General features: G+C 40.8%; 2 protein-coding genes across 5 annotated transcripts; one reads left to right on the top strand and one right to left on the bottom strand.

The window, feature by feature from the left end:
- Positions 1–3,104: 3,104 nt before the first annotated feature.
- On the top strand, positions 3,105–4,634 carry LOC107304056 (acetyltransferase At1g77540). Its single transcript, XM_015836333.2, has 2 exons — positions 3,105–3,732; positions 4,253–4,634. Exons 1-2 carry the CDS (start codon positions 3,418–3,420, stop codon positions 4,328–4,330), a joined length of 393 nt encoding a protein of 130 aa, XP_015691819.2. The 5' UTR covers positions 3,105–3,417; the 3' UTR covers positions 4,331–4,634.
- Positions 4,635–4,854: 220 nt separating this feature from the next.
- Positions 4,855–12,278, bottom strand: LOC102712436 (F-box protein 7). Of its 4 annotated transcripts, none has more exons than XM_015836826.2 (11): positions 12,130–12,278; positions 10,190–10,292; positions 9,937–10,043; positions 9,518–9,634; positions 9,346–9,442; positions 6,432–6,505; positions 6,202–6,255; positions 6,011–6,115; positions 5,863–5,921; positions 5,571–5,781; positions 4,855–5,203 (listed from the first exon to the last, which is right to left on the bottom strand). In XM_015836826.2, the coding sequence occupies exons 2-11, from the start codon at positions 10,290–10,292 to the stop codon at positions 5,144–5,146; spliced, it is 987 nt and encodes a 328-aa protein (XP_015692312.1). In that variant the 5' UTR covers positions 12,130–12,278; the 3' UTR covers positions 4,855–5,143. The 4 variants fall into 4 exon arrangements, with proteins under 4 accessions (XP_015692312.1, XP_015692311.1, XP_006652298.1 ...); XM_015836825.2 differs by having other exon boundaries at positions 10,190–10,276; positions 12,130–12,257; XM_006652235.3 differs by lacking the exon at positions 12,130–12,278 and adding an exon at positions 10,950–11,089.
- Between the last annotated feature and the right edge of the window lie 2,350 nt (positions 12,279–14,628).

Here is a 14,628-nt window from a genome sequence, read left to right as displayed (position 1 = left end):
GTTTACCTAGCTTTCACTTCTGCTTATTAAATTCACATGCTAGCTTCCACAGGTTAAGCTGCTTCCAGGCGGTGCGCCAGGGCGCGCCCTGGCCACTAGTATTATTCATGGTAGAGGGAACACCAAAATTATTTTAGATTCTTGAGTTTTGTAAGACATATGCCGCTAAACCAGTATCGTGGTGTAGCAAATTAAGTTGCATTGTCTCCAGTGTTGTGTTACTAGCACGTACCGGTGTACAATTAAGCAGAGGCAGGTGAGTGAACTACGCCATGCTCTGGGTCTGGGAGAAGAGAAGAAAAAACTCCAGATAATAATCTAGCTAAACACAGGAAGCAGCCTCTGTGTGGTCGAAGCAGCAGAAAAAAAACTTAATTAGTAGCTGTGGATCATAAGCTAGCGGGTTGGTCGTTTGGTTTGGTATCTCTCTTGTCTCTTCCCTTCCCTTCCCTTTAGTATTCCACTAAAGCAAAGCATCCCAAGTAAGGGTATAAGTGGGCCGGCCCGTCAACCCGCTTATAGGCCAATTAAGCGGGTAACCCGGTTACCCGCTTAATTGGCCTATAAACGAGTTTGTGGGCAAGCCCACTTACACCCCTATCGCATAGTATACTTCAATTGCTTCTTGTGGATCTCTCGTCGGCTGACCTGGGAACTTAGGTTGCTTCTCGCCTCCATTATTCCCTCCTTTTTCTTTTCCCAAAAACACGAAAAGAAAAGGACAACCCTGTATGCGCTTTGCTTTCTAATCTAAACATACATGTTCCTTCGGTAATAAATACTGGTACATCTTTCTTTCCTTTTTTTTGCTAAAGAAGACGCTAAACCATAGTACTATTATAGTACTCAGTACTAGTGCAAGTAAAAGAATAAAAAAGAGCTGCTAGCTACCATAGTACTATTACAGTACTCTGAAATTGATAGGGTTAACTTAGTACGTAAATGCTCATACTATACACATACTTGCTTAGGCCCCATCTACTATCCGATGTCTTAGTCCTAAAGCCTAACCCCATCTAGTCGGCCAGAGATCAATTCCCCACCCCATCCAGTCGGCCAGAGGCCGACGCCCTACCCATGCCACTCGGCCAGAGACCGACGCCCATCCCTGGCTAGTCCACCAGAGGTCGACACCCAAGCCTAGCCACTCGGTTGAGACTAACGCCCGACCCCGGCCACTCAGCCAGAGGCCGGAGCTCGACTGGAGTCTAGCCTATTACCAGAAGTTGATTGTCCAACTCCATTTCATGTGGTATTATTGTTTAGTATTTTTGTGTGCCTTTAGTGTATAATAGATCAATTACATCTAGCGATCCACACCAAACTTCATGACTCACAAGAAGCGCTCTTAGTTTTGATGTTGTTTGATATGTTAGTGATGTTTGATATGTTAGTGTTACCGTGGAGACCGTTAATTTAAACTTCCACCTAGAAAAAAGCCTATACTTCACCACAACTGAATAATGGACTAAGCTTTGAATTGTTAGTGTGGTTAAGTTTTACCAAATCTCTTGACTAAACTTGACTACCATTAGCATCCCCTTGGGTTGGAGCATATAAGTCATACTCCAGGCATTTTCATGATTCTCTAGACATTATTCATATCTTATAGATTATGACTAACAGTTAAACTCATATATGTGTTTCTTCTAATATGCTATGTAGGACATCTCTGCTTAGAAAGCTATTCGGATCATGTTGAGGTATAAACCAACCTGCCGTAAAAGAAAAGGAGAGAAATGCATTTCCAAAAAGATGAGACATTTTAAGGGACTCTCCTCCCCATCAAACAATTGCTTGTTTCGCCATAGTAATTCATGGGATATCTGGTCACGGAGGACAGGTTTTCACTACAGTGTAACTCACGTGGTTGAGTCTTTACTTTCTCCTTTGTTTAGGTGATGAAGGAACCACTTGAATTGCTTCCTGTCAAGCTCTGCATGCATGCATTATTCCCTCCTTTTACTTTCCCAAAAACATGAAAAGAACAAGAAAAAAAAAGTGTGTGCGCGCTTTGCTTTTTAACCCAAAAATTTCACCCAAAAATATCGCATCAAAATTTTGGACACCTAAATAGAGTATTAAATATAGATAAAACGAAAAACTAATTGCACAATTACGTGAAAAATCGTGAAACAAATCTTTTGAGCCTAATTAGTACGTGATTAGCCATAAATGGTACAGTAACCCACATGCGCTAATGACGGACTAATTAGGCTCAAAAGATTCTTCTCGCGGTTTTCACGTCAGTCGTGAAATTCGTTTTTTCATTCGTATCAAAAATCTCTTTCGATATCTAATCAAACGTCTGATGTGACATGCAAGAATTTTGATTTCATGAACTAAACACCCCCTAAAGATGCATGTTTCTTCAGCAATACAACCGTTGATAAACAGTGCATTTTTTTTGGATTTTGCAGGTAAATTATTATCTTATATTTCTAAAATAGATTTTCAGTTTTGTAGTAGCTTTTTGAGAGAAGAGTAATTTTTTATCCTCAAAAAACCAATCTGAAATTTGTTCATACGGAGATTTGAATTCAAGATCCTGAGATTTGAATTCAAGATCCTGGAATACTACTCCGCTCACTGTCACCTGTACTAGATTTGTAGTAGTTAATTTTATTATTTATATTATTAAAAAAATTATATAATATTTTATTATTCATCTTTTATCCACCAAAGAACGTCCCATCTTTTTTTTTTTTGGTGCCGAGAGGAAGATTTGGGAAATTAGGGTTGGAGGGTGGTGGTGCATATGTAATATGTGTAAATTAAATCTCGGCCATGGAAGAAGCATCGAACAGTTGAAACATTTGCTTGCAAATAATTTATCGATGTCGTATACAATTATCGATAATAGTGTGCCTTCGTACATATTATTTATGGTAGACATACCACCAAAATATTTTTCGGCACATGGTTTTCTTGGGATTCTTGAGTTTTGTTGGTAAACATATGGTGCTAAATTTGTGTCATGGTGTAGAGAGGAACATAAGAGCACATAAAAAATGATTATTAGCTGACTTTTTTATCATCACACAAACAAATATGATTATATGGATAAATCACTGTCGTGGTGTAGCAAGAAACATAATTAAAATCCTACAGCACAGGATCTCGTCTCGGAATAAATTATAAACCAAATAATACCAATGTAACAGATGATATGGTATCATTTTCGTCGCGCGACGAGGTCAAACGGAGGGCGCATCTCGGAGATCGACGCCGGCGATGCCAGCGCGCGAAGCAGTACGGGAGAAGCGGCGCCGGCGAGCAGTGCGGAGGAGCGAAGCCGGCGTCCAAAGTACTCCGGTCGACGGACGGAGGTCCGTAGCATAGATTTTTCTTATTTAATTTGGGCTCCTCGGGCCGAATCGCAAGCCTGCCCGAGCCCGTCCACCAGCTACGGCCGCGATGGCGGAGCAGCGCGGCGCCGGCGAACGGGAGGCCGCGGCGGAGGAGATCCTGTGGAGGGAGGAGGCGCGGAGGTTCGAGACGCCCGACGGCGAGGCCTACCTCCAGTACCGCCTCCTCGCCCAGCCGCGCTCCTCCTCCTCCTCCTGCGGTGGTGGCGGCGGCGCGACGGCGGCAGCGGTGATGGACCTGGTGCACACCTACGTGCCGGGGAGCAAGCGCGGGCGGGGGCTCGCGGCGCGGCTCTGCGACGCCGCCTTCGCCCACGCGCGGCGGCGCGGCATGCTCGTCCTCCCCACCTGCTCCTACATCTCCGTACGTTCGTTCGATTGCTCTCTTCCTTCTCTTCGTGCTCAGCTCACCGTAGGTAGATGGAATCCCTAATTGCAAATGCTCTTGAGCCAAATTATAGTGTCTAATTCCGTGCTTATCGGCTACTGCTTCTGCAAACCCTCTCGGGAATATCTGCTTTTTTGCCCCTCAGTGTGTTGATTGATTTTTTTTAAAGAATTTTTTCGAACTATTGCATTCAATTCAAGACAAAAAAAAAAAGGAACTGGACGAGAGGACATATCTGAATCGATGTACTTATTTGGACATCAAATTCTAACGACGGTACCAAGCTCCATGTGCGGAAAGGAAATGCTATTCTCTTCCATGCCACCAAGAAAACTCTGCGTTCCTGAGGCAAAAGAATTGGGGCTTCTTTGGAACGCGAGAATTATACAGGATTTTCACATAATAGAGTTCAATTTCCTCAACTTTTCTTCGAAAATCCACCAAATCGAAGAGGCCTTTATTCTTCTGACTTTCTTCGTTGCTTGTGAACGTGCAGGAGACGTACCTCCCTCGCAATCCGGCGTGGAACGAGCTTGTTCTCACGGACAAAGAACCCAAACCCAGCAGCATGTAGAACAAACAAGTATATATATTTCAGAGCCATCGCGAATGATATATTCCAGAGCAAGTATTATCACTTCAGAACCATTTGAGGTGCAAGCCAGAGGTCTAAACGCCGGTGCTTGCCAGCAACAGCCAAAATGCAATTACGTGCCTCTAGTCTGGCAATGCGAATAATCATCACTAAGTTGTAACTCCAGATTTGTTGTACAATAATACCCCGGACATATCCCAATATAGGGCTCCATTGTTCTGCAGTTTACAACTGCTTATAAGCCAAAATTTAAATTTTAGAACTTAGTTTTGAACTTGATTTACACATTTCGCTTTTGAGTCGCTATGGACACGTATATAAAAATTTTACCTGTAAATTATTTTTTATTTGAAAAAACGAGTTTTTACTTATTCCTAAAAAAGCAAAACGACGGGAGCCATAAGCATTTCTGGCAACCTAAACAAATTAGCATCCAGGTATGTAGACGAAAATGCTTATGTTTTGGAATTTAGGGAAAAATGCTTATGCTTTGGAAGGGAGGGAGGGAGTACTGCACATATTGTGTCATGCAGGATCATATTGCTGGAGGATGACTTCTCCATTTGTTTCAACAATATATATTTTATTCTATTCTCCATTTACAAGCATCACAAATATATATAGCAGTATTCATACAACAGTACACAAACAACACGAGCTAAAAACGGAACAAGGACTAATTGTGTATATATGCACATTCTTGCACTACAATCAGCATAGCCTGGAATTGAAATGTTGATTATATTACTTCGTCTTATATACTGGAAATTCCATCGATCGTCTGCGGGAGTTTCACCCAGGGACAAAGTAATCCATCTTCTCCACTGGCAGATTCATCACTGAAGTATCGGCCTGAAAATTTTAGCCAAAGCCATTAGTCTCGGTTCTTTATGATAGATAAAGATAAGTATAACAAAAGAAATGCACTGTGCATATATGAAATTGAGTAAGCATTCGCCTAGCAGTATAGATGATTCATAGCCATGGTCTCAAAATGCAACAATAAGCGCTCAGTTATTGCAGTTATTGGCTCCCGTCACATTTACAAGACACTCGGTAAATCAACCAAGTTCAACAAATCTCAAACTAAATTTCATAGTTTTAGTAAACCTTGTCTTAATTTCACCATTTTTCATCGATAACTAGTTGGTTATCATGTTTTTTTTACGAAAACGGGGGGTGGTTTCTCCAGACAAACGGTTTTGTAAACCAGCCATACCTCCTCGAATGGAACAAACACAAATGGTGTCAAACCCCTGCTGTGGGAAACAGCAGGAACTTCCGGATCATGTGTCTCATCCTCCCCCCAGCTCTCCACAAGTTCAAGAACGCTGCCTTTCCAGTTTCTAAGTTCAGTTGCATTCACACCAGTGGTTAAGATCTTTACGACATCCAACCTGTTGTTTGCACCAAGTGTAGTGCCTCTAAGCCTGCAAAATGTTGGCGCAAATTACAAGGTTACAAGCATTGAGAAATCGTCAAAACCTAGACAGAAGTTCAAATCGAAATACCTAAGGTGCATCCTAACTAGTGTGTAACGATGCCCTGGATATAGGAGTGCCAGTTCTATCTGCATGCCAGAAATGAAAGCTAATTAATGCTAGCACTAATTTGATGGATACTGCGCAAGAACGGATAAACAAATAAGACAAATTTCACCTGGCCATCCTCTGACAGTAGATAGTCGCCTTTAAATACACAATCACCTTTGGATGCCCGGAAATGCATGCACTTGACGACATCCTTAATCTTCTGTGGGGAAATCTGCTCTTCACAGGAAAGCAAAACATTAAATAATGTTACACTCGTGAGAGTATGTTGTAGGAAACAAAAGGAATTCAAATATGGACCTTGTATAGGAACTTTCCACTTGGAAAAAATCTCAAGTACCGATAGTAGCAAGCCTGAGGGCAAACAAACAGCATTACCATGCCACTAACAGACTAACTTGAAAACAATAAGCACATTCCAAAATCAATACTGAAGGCTAAAGCTACGTGGGCACAAACAACAGAAATATCCAGTAATCCCTACAGGAAACTATAATCAAATGAACAAAAGTGCCACCATGATATCATACCACATTGACAGTTTTTGTGAACTGCCACTCCGCAATCCCGGTATGGATATATGTGTTCCTACTAACATAAATACCTGAAGAAACAACAAATATCAAATTCTGTGTGATGAACCAAAGATAGGATAGCCACAATAGGAAATGGTTTAGCAATTACAGCAATAACAACAGAAAAAATCTAGAACTAATGCAATGCAACAGCTATAAGTTCAACTTCATTAGAAAACAGTTGATTCAAATACACTACTGTCACAGTATGCAACAGGATTCGTCTGCAGTTAAAATTTGATGATAAAGTGTAGCACTCATTAATGAGTTAGAAGCGCATGATTGCTGCAGGTAGCACTATTCTTACTGTACTTAAAATACGTCAGGGTGTCTCAGTATGCAAACCAAAGTGATTGTACGAAATCAATGTGTACCATAATGATAATCAACTTAGCACTAAGTGAAGTTTCAGTTTATAGCTCAGATACAATGGCATATGCATTCTGAAGAACAACTAATCATTTACTTGTCAACGTGATTATTGATGACCATTTCATTTGGACCAGTAATAATTGGAATTTCTCAGGCAGCAAACACAGGTACATATGAATTCCTGGTCAACCATTGGTTGTGCTCCGGGATCTGTGCAAAACAAGGGTTTCTTTTTTTTTTTCAAAATTTGCCAGTGAGCATAGCGCCTCTGGCCACAAGCAGTGGCACCGTGGCGGATCTAGCTAACAAGATTAGAGGGGGTTTAAATAAGTTAGATAGAGTTTCAGCCTCTCTTTCCATTGATCTTTGGCATAAAATTTTAGTGAGGGGCTTCGTGGAGGCTCCAATAACTAGGTAGCAGGAGCTCTAGCCCCCGCCACCCCCGTGTTAGATCCGCCCCTGGCCGCAAGGAAGCATAAGTACCAGTGATGGCACAACGGTTTGCTATGAGACAGAGCAGTGAGCACAAGACACAGTAAAGTGGACCAGATCTTGGTGTAATCAAAGAGTTACGCCTCATGCAGTGATGCAAAACAGCAGGGGCACATAGGGAATTTTCCCTATTTTAATCGAGTATGTTACTATGCAATACACCACCTTAGTCAAATAGTGTACAAAAGAATGTGTAAGCTAAGTTATGTTCCATTCATTCTCAGACTTTCATGTATCATACCTCATACATATAAAACAACAAAATACTATCATATAAAAGCACCATACACTTGTGAATCGGTATGCAAAGATGGTGGTGGGAGGTGCATGGCAGCATGGAGGCGGCAGAATCAGAGGTGCATTGGCGCTAGCAGTGCTGCACCATGCACCAGTAAAAAAACATCTAGACCAGCAGACTTTTTCTCATTCATACAATCTCTTTTACGTCCCCAAGGTTTGCTCCCAATCCCTTATATACCCCCTGATTTTTTTACTTCGATCCCTTACATGTCCATTTTGTTAGTTGATCAGCTTTTTAGAAATGAACTTATTGCCCTCGGCATATAACTAAAAGTTAGAAATGACATAAGTAGGAATTTATGGTTGTGAAAAAACAGCAAGGGGTACATTACTGAGATCATTGAACTTCGAAAATTTTGCATCAAATTTGCAAAGTAATTTTTGAATGAATATGCTGTTTGAAAGTTGTGGATTTTGCCATAACCATGTATTCACCTTCCATCATGATTGTCACTACATGCTAATTTTGTTTAGTTTTTAAAATTTCATTTTTCAAAATCGAAATTCGATTGATATTTAGATTTTCGCCTTTTCAAATTCAGTGCAAACTTTCAACGTTTCCATGAATACATATTTTGACCACTGTGATTTTTTATAACTGAAAATTGTTTTTTAGTGAGGGTATTTATCATTCTGTAGTACTCCCTCCATCCACCTTGATCATCGTATAACACTTGGACATGGAGACCAAGGAGCATCACGGGATCCATTTAATCAACATAAAAGGATGCTTTGGTCTCCGCGAACATCCCAGCCATGCATGACAACAACTAGCGTGGCATGCTTATGTCCAATCACAAGGTAGATGAAATCGCATGCATGCAGGTTGCATGTTTATCTAAACAACACATTGAATTTGGGCACGCAAGTCTTCACACGCACATACTGCCTGAGATACAACAGGGTACCAAAAGTTATACGACGATCAATATTGGAATTTTATCTTTTTGTTATGCGACGATCAAAGGTGGATGGAGGGAGTATAAACTAGGGGTGACACAGTAATTTTAGAAACATTAACAGTCGACTGATAGAATGGGCATGTAAGGGATCAATAGAGAAACATAGGGGTAAGAAAAGGATTGAACAAAACTCAGGGGCATAGAAAGGGTTCAGTAAAAATTGTGTGGCATGCTTATGTCCAATCACAAGGTAGATGAAATTGCATGCATGCAGGTTGCATTTTATCCAAACAACACATTGAATTTGGGCACGCAAGTCTTCACACACACATACTGCCTGAGATACAACAGGGTACCAAAAGTTATATGACGATCAATATTGGAATTTTATCTTTTTGTTATGCGACGATCAAAGGTGGATGGAGGGAGTATAAACTAGGGGTGATACAGTAATTTTAGAAACATTTAACAGTCGACTGATAGAATGGGCATGTAAGGGATCAATAGAGAAACATAGGGGTAAGAAAAGGATTGAACAAAACTCAGGGGCATAGAAAGGGTTCAGTAAAAATTGAGGGGCATAAAAAGAATTTTTCTCATTAAAATTTGAAACAGCCGATTGAGAGGAATTAGCTCATGATGAGACATTTTATCAGCTTGGCTAAAATCTAGGGAATTTCTGTCCATACAAATCTAGAGAATGTGATGTGTCTATGATAGTAGCCTAGTAGGAGCATGTGAACCTAGGATTCATCAAGTGATTTTTTGAACATATATAATAATGAAATTCTTTTAACTTATACCATCATATTGGATTCTTGGTCTCAGCATCCACATTTTCCTCCAAGATGAGTCATACAATGACTGCACCATCCGGTAGTTAGCCTCCATTCCAGACCTCTTCACATGTAAAGTTCAGATGTTTGAGCAAAACATCACATATGAAACCAACCAAAATAGATACGCGTAACTAACCTGCCAAGTTTTGAGACAAGCATTCCGCCACAAAGTCGGATTTCGTACAGTATATTTCCACTTGCGGCACACACAAGCAGCCCTCCCTAAAGAATATGGGCTCATTCTTGCAAAGATCTGTAGTTAAGCAAAGTGACATGTCATTTGTTCCTGAGATAAATATTTCCACCTCTTTCATGCTGATGTAATGGTAATATGACACGAAGTACTAAGATCAGAGTCACAGAGCTGCTCGTATAGTTGAGCAGAAATACATTATAGATCAATTGAGGATATTAGCTGATGCTATGACATGCTGGCCTACATATGAACTTTGTCAACTTAGCAGGAAGCAAATTATACAACATGATGAGAACTTCCATTTTATCATAATATACTATCAAAGTATGAAGACAAATGTCCATCAATCGATATATCACCTCAAAAAGTAACTCATCAGGTAAGCTTTGATGAATGAGTGCTGGATCAGGTCTTCTGCACAAACTGCTGAATGGTGCTACAGGCTGAACTCTTATGCCATATAACACTGTTAGATACACCAGACAAAAAAGGAAGAAATCTCATTAATCCTCCATCATGCTAACAGCAATGTTATTGATCAATCAAAATAAGAAAGGCCCAAAGGGAGCAAATGGCGACTGAATTCAAGCAATAGCTGCAGGCTTTACTTACTCAGCCATGGTCTATCTGCCAAAACATATCGCATGCTTCTCAAATGATCAAAAGAGTTAAAGTCTGAACGACTATCAACGGAGACATCTGCAGAACAAAGCATCTGCACAGATCATATCATACAAGCGTGCCAAAGTGAGAACTGAGAACATATCCAAAAGTTTGCAAATGAAATAAGAAGTACTGTGATTACGATATTTTTTTAACGCAAAACTCTATCCATGATTAAACATGCAGCTCCGCCTGCAACAATCTTAACTTCTTTTATCCAGCTCTGCTAATTGCATACTTTTATGGTCCAACAGAGACCCTCACACAGCATAATCCCCCCACAGGCCACAACACAAATATTGAGTTGTTCAATTCAATGACATGACAACACAGCAGCATCCCTAATTAACCTATGCATACGCATTACAAGACCATCTCTACAGAAAATATGAAAGTTAACACTTTCCCTTTTGTCAATTTACTTTTTTTTAAAAAAAACTACAGTTGATCACAACAACTTCATTTCTATAATCATGGTACAGGACAGTGGCGGATCTAACATGGGATATGGGGGGGTTCAGTTGACCCCCCCCCCCCCCCCCCCCAAACTTAAAACTTTTCTGGGAACAAATTAAGAGAGAGAAATCCAGAGCTGGATGAGAAATCTAGGGTTCTTGATGCAAATTCCGCAGCAGAAAGAATTGCGTGGATAGACACATACAGAGAGAGATGGGGCGCGTAACGGATGGTTGGATGGATGGATGCTCACCGGCGAGGACGCGGCGGACAACGGAAGATCCGGCGCAGGCGGCGGTCCAACTCGCGCGAGGAGAGGAGACGGGAGCGAGTGGCAGCTAAGGCCTTGCTTAGAATCCTCTGGAATTTTCTCCTATGAGCTTTTGTTTGGAACAAACGAGTGCGGGATGTTGGATTCCTTTGGAAGTTTAGCAATTCCTCCATTTTCTTAGGAAATATCTTGTAAATAGAAAATCTAACAAATGTCATTGATAAACATTTAATTTTAAGAAATACCATCGATAAGTGTAAGTTTTAAGAAATGTCATCATACAAACGAATTTGTCTAAAAAATGTCATCTCATTAGGGTTCCGTCAATTTTTTCCGTTAAGTGTTATAGTATGAACAGTGTTTGTAACGACGGAAATGGATGAAACCCTAACGGCAATGATATTTCTCAGAAATATTCATTTGTACGATGACATTTCTTAGACTTAGACGTTTGTCAATGGCATTTTTTAAATGTTCTCAATAGAAAACATCTAATACTCGGGTCCAAAGAAAATTTTTATTTGTTCCATCCTTGCCTCCAGCATTCATTCATGTGAATAAACAATTATAATTTTATCTTCAATTCAACATATAGAAAAACATGTGAATTGACATGTGCATGCATTTCTATTTCTTCATATTTTTTATCTATTATGGTGGGTTGGAGAAATTTTAACCCCAAAAATAGGGAAAAGATAGAAGAATTGTAATGGATACCCACATGAATTTATAGGAATTTTTTTGCAAGTAGCTTGAGCAGATGAATTTTTTTTTATGTTTCTCTCTGCAACCTATAGAAAAGAAACTTTTCATTTTCATATATTTCATTCCTACAAATCAAATGGTTTCCATAGCGATAAATAATTAAGAATCCAATCATCTGTCTTTCCTCCAAACCAAATAGACCTTAAAATCAGTCTAAGCCATAAATCTTTTATGTCATCCAAATAGCCAAAAATTTATCGCCATAATTTTTATGTCATCCAAATAACCAAAAATAAAATCTCTCTTGTGTTTTGAATTCCATAGTTTTCAACTTTACACCATAGGGTGTTTCTCTATTTCTGTGTTTTCGTTGGATTCACCCATGAAACCAATGAACTAGAGAACGGAGAAAACAAACCCTCCTCGACGAACACCATGGATTGACACCGAGGAATACCTGGAGAGGACATGCGCTCAAGGGGAAATTCAGAGGATTTCGGATGAATGGCACCCATCGGTGAGCTTCGCGCGCGGGGAAGAACCACCAACCAATGTTAACTTCCTTTTTTTTGTCTTTGTTTTCTTGTTTTCCTCCCTTTTCATCGTTTGTTTGCAATGGCGTCCTATTAAGGGCACCTCCAACGCGGCTCTAAATAGAGCTGCTTATAAAAAGTTTTTTCCACGTCAGATCAACAAGGCTCTTGGCGCAGGAAGCCGATGCTTCATACAGCGCTAGGGTTGCCAACGGGGTGGAACGGGGGCGGGGAGTGCTGGAACACCCCCCGGCCCTAGCCCCGAACTAGGTCCCTGGCCCTGAAACGGAGCTGGGGGGGGACAGTCCCCAGCCCCGGCAGATCCTCGCCTCCGAACGGGACCCTGAATTCCCCGAAAACACAATGCCTAGAGACAAGGAAACTGATTCACCGTCACCGGAGACGAGGAAGACGAGGACGTCAGTTGCCCTCCACGCTGTCGCCACCCCCGACGGTTGCCCCGCCGCCCCCCGACCGGATCACGTCGCCGCCCCTCCCTGCCGCCGCCACCCCTGACAGGTCGCCTCGTTGCCGGCCGCCGCGTCGCCGCCCCTCCGTCCCACTAGCGTGGCTTTTTGTGAGAGTGAGACCGAGAGAGAGAGTAACATGAGAGACAGTGAGGGCCTAAGAGGGAGAGAGAGGGGGGATAGGGTTTGTGTGTAGTTTGGTGGGCCTTTTTATTACTAGGTTTTTCAGATTCTAAAGTTTAACATTGGTCCTTGGGTTCCCGCCCCGAGTGCCGACCAAAACCGGGGCCCTGTCCCCAAGTTCCCGCAGGGCCAAAATACCCCCCGCCCTCGTCCCCACGGGGGCAATTGCCATCCCTATGCGGCACCGATGCTTCTAGGGTGCTCCAGAAAAAAGTTGTTTCGTTGATGGCGTCGATGCTAGCATCAGTCGTCAACCAACCAGAAAAGATGGAGGCAAGAAAACAAACAAGCAGTTGCAAACAACAAACAGAACGCACATGTGCATATCTTTAGATAAGCCAACAAACATACGTATATCTTCAACAAACCAGGCAACAAATAAGCAACGGCTAGGACGACCACATCAAGCATAACCAAACGATTAAATTTTGGGCTCGTCCAGGAAACAAAGAAGCAATGCACTGTGCTCTCTCTCTCTTCCATCTAGCCTACTCCTGGCATGGGGAGAGGCAGCACAAGTGAGCTGAGGGGAGAAGCTGAGAGAAGAACATTGGAGAAGAGTGAGTGCTGGTTGTGGCTGAGCTGAGTTTAGGAAGAGAGAAGAACATTCGAGAGGAGAGTGCTAGCTGTGGCTGAGGTAAGTTCAGGCAATAATTTTTAGTAGTTGGTGATAGAAGAACGGAGAGAGGCGGTAGCTGTTGCGTTGGAGAGGTTGGTGCTTGGATGAGTGATATAAATGGTAATCATAATTTTAAGCATATGTCCAACGCTCTAGCGTTGAACCATTAGGCTCTAAAGTAGGCTCTTAAGTATAGTGCTTAGCTTAATCCTATTTTAAGCATCTCACTAAGCAGTAAGCACTAAGCGGTTGGAGTAGTTGTCCTTAATTAGGAGTATATTTGCTAGATTTGGTTGATAATATCCTTAGATCTATTTTGAGTCTTTTCTGCCCGTTAAGTCAGAATATTTGATCCTCGGTAATAGTTTTGGGATATATTACCTCATTTCATGTTATAAGATATTTTTATTTCATATGGACATTAATGAATCTAATCTAAATATATATAAGTGTGTACATTAATCAATGGATATCTCACACATCTTATAATATATTATACACAGATGTAGTATAGTAGTATTTTTTAAAAAAAATTGTAGTGTTATGATAAATTTGTATTAAACCTATAGTATATGATGTACTTGTTTAAATATGTAGCTTTGTGATAGTTTGGTCAAAATATTAATAGTTTAATAAAATTTACTCACTCGTATTGCTTTTTCAACTTAAAAAATAGCTAATAATGAGGAATGGCCAAAAAGGGCACTACGATGAAAAATGATACAAGAAGAGCTTAGCGCAGATTTGGATTAAATCCTAATGATTTGACATTACAATATTGGACAAGGTAACCAACAATCATACATCCTCCTACTATCACAATTCTATCAAATTTTGATGACTCTAGAAGCTTTAAACCAAACATTACCTCTATATTGCCCTTTTTTTTCTACGGTTTATTTTTAGCAGTGAACTAAATGAACAAATCCCCACTATTAGATGTTATCGAAGTATATGTATATATACTCATATGTATGTATAACGGAGAGACTGATATCTCTACCACCTAAGAGCGGTACCACTTAAGACCGGAGCTGTTCATCCTCGGCTCTGCTCCTGCGTCACGCCAAAACCACTGCTTTCACCGAAATAAGAAAACAAATCAAATGATTTCTTAAAATAATATTATATAGTTGGTTATTAATTATACAAAA

This window comes from Oryza brachyantha, chromosome 4 (assembly GCF_000231095.2).
Source record: "Oryza brachyantha chromosome 4, ObraRS2, whole genome shotgun sequence".
Lineage (NCBI taxonomy): Eukaryota > Viridiplantae > Streptophyta > Magnoliopsida > Poales > Poaceae > Oryza > Oryza brachyantha.
The sequence above is the reverse complement of the archived record's forward strand: the minus strand, read 5'-3'. Positions and strand labels throughout refer to the sequence as shown.